This window comes from Rutidosis leptorrhynchoides, chromosome 10, assembly GCF_046630445.1.
Source record: "Rutidosis leptorrhynchoides isolate AG116_Rl617_1_P2 chromosome 10, CSIRO_AGI_Rlap_v1, whole genome shotgun sequence".
Classification (NCBI taxonomy): domain Eukaryota; kingdom Viridiplantae; phylum Streptophyta; class Magnoliopsida; order Asterales; family Asteraceae; genus Rutidosis; species Rutidosis leptorrhynchoides.
Window position 1 is genome coordinate 280,070,903 of NC_092342.1, and position 3,973 is coordinate 280,074,875.

Consider the following 3,973-nt stretch of genomic DNA (forward strand, 5'->3'; position numbering starts at 1 on the left):
TGACTGGTGTTCGGCGTTATATAGCGAAACACAAGCTTAATGTCAATACTGCCTTAAAGCCTGTAGTCCAGAAGGGCAGGGGTATGGCCCCAGATCGTACTAAATGGTTATGCGAGGAGGTAACAAAGCTGGTAGCAGCAGGAATTTTGCGCGAAGTTAAATACCAATCATGGGTCGCGAACCCAGTTTTAGTAAAGAAGCCTGATGGCTCATGGAGGATGTGTATTGATTTCAAAGATCTCAATAAAGCATGTCCTAAAGATAATTACCCAGTTCCAGAAATTATTTTGAAAGTGGAGTCATTACATGCCTTTCCCTTCAAATGTTTTTTAGATACTGCTAGGGGATATCATCAGATTCCAATGGCTAAGGAAGATGAAGAAAAAACCATTTTCCATACAGGCAAAGGTATATTTTCTTATATATTGATGTCTTTTGGTTTAATCAATGCGGGTGCAACATACCAGCGGTTAATTGACACTGCATTTGAAACCCAAATTGGGCGCAACCTTGAGGCTTATGTGGATGATTTAGTAATTAAAAGTACAACACAAGCGCGTATTATGGACGATGTACGGGAAACATTTGATACATTGTGCAGGATAAATATGAAACTTAATCCGTCGAAATGTAGTTTTGGTGAGACAGAAGGAAAATTTTTGGGCTATCTCATTACTGAACAGGGTATTCAAGCTAACCCGAAGAAGATAGCGGCTATTGAGAATATGACTGCGCCTAACACAGTTAAAGAGGTGCAAAGTTTGATGGGCAAGTTGGCTGCATTAACACGTTTCTTGTCCAAGGCCTCTGAAAGGCAATTGCCATTTTTCAAAACCTTGAAAGGTTGTCTAAAGTAAAAAAATATTTGTATGGATGAACGAGGCTGAAACCGCGTTCCAGGAAATGAAGAAATTGTTAAAAACTTTGCCTACATTAATGGCACCAATAGAAGGCGAAATCCTTTACCTCTACATATCAGTGGAAAATGAAGCTTTTGGCTCAGTCTTAGTTGCGGAAAGAGACAAAATATAAAAGCCCGTGTATTTTGTTAGCAAAGTGATATTGCTCCAATTAGATATGTTTATTACACAATATCGACCTCATTTTATTCGGTTTTAATGATCGTTGAGGCTTAAAAGTTGTTTTCCTGCGCCAAAGTGTCGACTCAAGGCAAAATGCCTAACTTGGTGTGAAATTGACCAAGAAATGCTCAAAAAGTGCAAAGAAAATGACAAGTGCAAGAAACAGCTCCAAAAGCGCCGCTCCAGGAAAAGGAGCGTCGCTCCTCACAACCCAACAGTGCCGCACCTCAGCTAAAAGCGGCGCAATCACCCACGTTTTGTCTCCATTTCTTCTCAGTGAGCAGAAGCGCCGTTCTTCAAGACCAAACGCGCCGCTCCTATCAGGTAAAAAGCGACGCACCTGAAGTTAAAGCGCCGTTACAGATTGAAGCCAAAAGCGCCACTCCTGAAGGAGAAGCGGCGCTCCTGACACTGTTTCAGCCCAATTTCTCACCACTATAAAAAGGAAGTGATAGGTCATTTTTCAAGAGAGCTGCAGTTTTTACTCCGAATTTCACACACTAAACCCTAATTTCATCATCCATTAGAGTTCTAAGGTGATTTGGAGGAAGCAAGCTCAAGTTTCATCTTCATTATTGCTAGATCTTTCTATTGTTATCATTTTTGGGTTGTAATCTTTACTTTACTTTTACATATTTTCCATCAATTAGTTGTAACCTTCACTTTATCTTCATCTAGTTTGAATCTTTGCTTGTAATCTTTGTTTATCTTCATTTATCTTTGAATCTTAGCTTGTAATCACTCAAGATGATGTTTATTGATGCTTTTATGATTATTGCTAGTGTAATCTTTGCCATGAGTAGCTAAATCACTTGTGTTTGCTTATCTATGAATCTTTAATGCATAAGATGTGCCCTTAATCTATTGAATGAGGTTGTTTTGAATGAAAATACATGAGCTAGTGTTATTGAGTTAGCCATGAGGTCCATTGCTATGTTTGTTATTGGTTTTACTTTGATTACATAGGTTGAGTAGCTCTCTAAGTGATTTGAGAAGTGAATCAATTTGTGCTTCAACACCTTTGGTGATCTAGACAACTAGAATAGGAATTTCAAGTGATTGTGTTTCTAGGCTAAGTTGGTTTTCAATTGACCTTTGTTCATCATAGTGGTGTTTGACTATCTTAGGTGACTTTGATGGTTAAAGGGTCTTAAGTGATTTTAACCCGGGCATAATCTCAATAATCAACTCATACATTGCTTGATCTTATGATACTAAGCTTATGTGAATTTGCAAGGTAAAATTGGATTAAGAACATTTACTAGTTCAAACAACTTAAATGATAACAATTTGGGTAAAACAAGGACCATCGAAGCATAAAGAGGATTAGATAAGTGAACACTCTCTATCATATTGCTTTATTCTCATTTCTTAATTACTTGCTACTTGTTGCTAGTTAAGTTTTAGTTTGTTTATTGCAAAGTTTAGTTGTTAGTTAAGATCTCTCGCAAAACCCCCCAATCAAATAAACCTCCTAGGATAACTATTAGTTTCAAATACATAAACTTACACCGCTCTCACGGGACGAACTTGATAAGAATACTTACATTAAGTGCTATAATAACAGGGTTTTAAGTGCTCGATAGATTGTGCGTGCTTTTTGTAATATTTGCATCTTGTATAAATTTAGAGAGTTATGTTTGGTATATCCACATCGTATCACAAAGCTCTTACGGGTAGTGAAATAAACTATGCTCCCATTGAAAAGTTCGTGTACGCGCTTATATTAACATCGCAAAGATTGCGGCGATATTTTCAAGGGCATCCAATTCATGTGCTAACTAACATGCCAATAAAGCAAGTTTTAACAAAACCAGAAATATCTGGTAGACTCGCGATGTGGGCAGTGGAATTGGGTGCTTATGAAATCTCATATCTTCCGCGCGACGCTGTAAATGGGCAAGTTTTAGCTGATTATCTCGCGAAAATGTCCGGTGAGATGGAAGTAATTAATGAGCGAACAGAGTTAAAGTCAGTGCAAGGCGAGACATGGGATTTATTTACTGATGGAGCCTCATGCGTAGAGGGTGCTAGTGCGGGTCTAGTGTTAACGACCACAGGTGGTGAGGAGCATACATACGCGCTACGTTTCAATTTTGATGTAACAAATAATGAAGCTGAATATGAAGCACTACTTGCTGGTTTGAATATCGCGAATAAAATGTATATCACAAAATTGTGCGCTTTCACAGATTCGCAACTAGTGGCAAATCAGGTCAATGGCTCTTTCGAAGCGCATGAACTCTCAATGCAAAAATATTTGAGGTTATTGCAAGCATTGGCTATGCGGTTTGAGCATTTTGAATTAGCACAGGTACCGAAAAGTCAAAATAAGAAAGTGGACGCGTTGAGTAAGTTGGCTGCGTTAACATTCTCACATTTTCAAAAGCAAGTTTGGGTTGAGGAGTTACCAAGCAAGTCAATTGATAATGATGTAATGGTTGCGTTTGTTAAAGAAGAACAACCAAATTAGATCGAACCAATCACGCAGTACATCCGCAATAAAGTTCTGCCAAATGACAAACGCGAAGCTCATTTAGTTCGTGAGCGAACACCAATGTACATCATCCAAAATGATATTTTATATCGTAAGTCATATTGCGGCCCAATGATGCGGTGTGTTGGCCCAATTGAAGCTGAGATGATAGTGGATGAAGTACACAATGGTTCTTGCGCATTGCATTCAGGTTATAAAACCATTGCGGCTAAGATTATGCAGATGGGTTACTTTTGGCCATCCTTGTACCGTGATGTTGCAAAAATTGTTAAACGTTGCAAAAGTTGCCAAAGGCATGCGCCACAGAACAGGATGCCAAGACACGATATGATCCCTCTTAATTCGCCATGGTCATTTTACAAATGGGCTATTGACATTGTGGGACCATTTCCCA

The 3,973-nt window shown here is 38.7% G+C and overlaps 1 protein-coding gene across 1 annotated transcript; it reads left to right on the plus strand.

The window, feature by feature from the left end:
• Window positions 1-873: 873 nt before the first annotated feature.
• LOC139871081 (uncharacterized) lies at window positions 874-3,555 on the plus strand. Its single transcript, XM_071858821.1, has 2 exons — window positions 874-1,002; window positions 2,713-3,555. The coding sequence occupies exons 1-2, from the start codon at window positions 874-876 to the stop codon at window positions 3,553-3,555; spliced, it is 972 nt and encodes a 323-aa protein (XP_071714922.1).
• The last annotated feature ends 418 nt before the right edge of the window (window positions 3,556-3,973 follow it).

Coding starts and splice junctions, on each gene's coding strand:
- LOC139871081 (XM_071858821.1), top strand. CDS start 874: ATGAACGAGGCTGAAACCGCGTTCCAGGAAATGAAGAAATTGTTAAAA. Junction 1,003..2,712: donor AAAATGAAGCTTTTGGCTCA/GTCTTAGTTGCG, acceptor GTATAAATTTAG/AGAGTTATGTTTGGTATATC.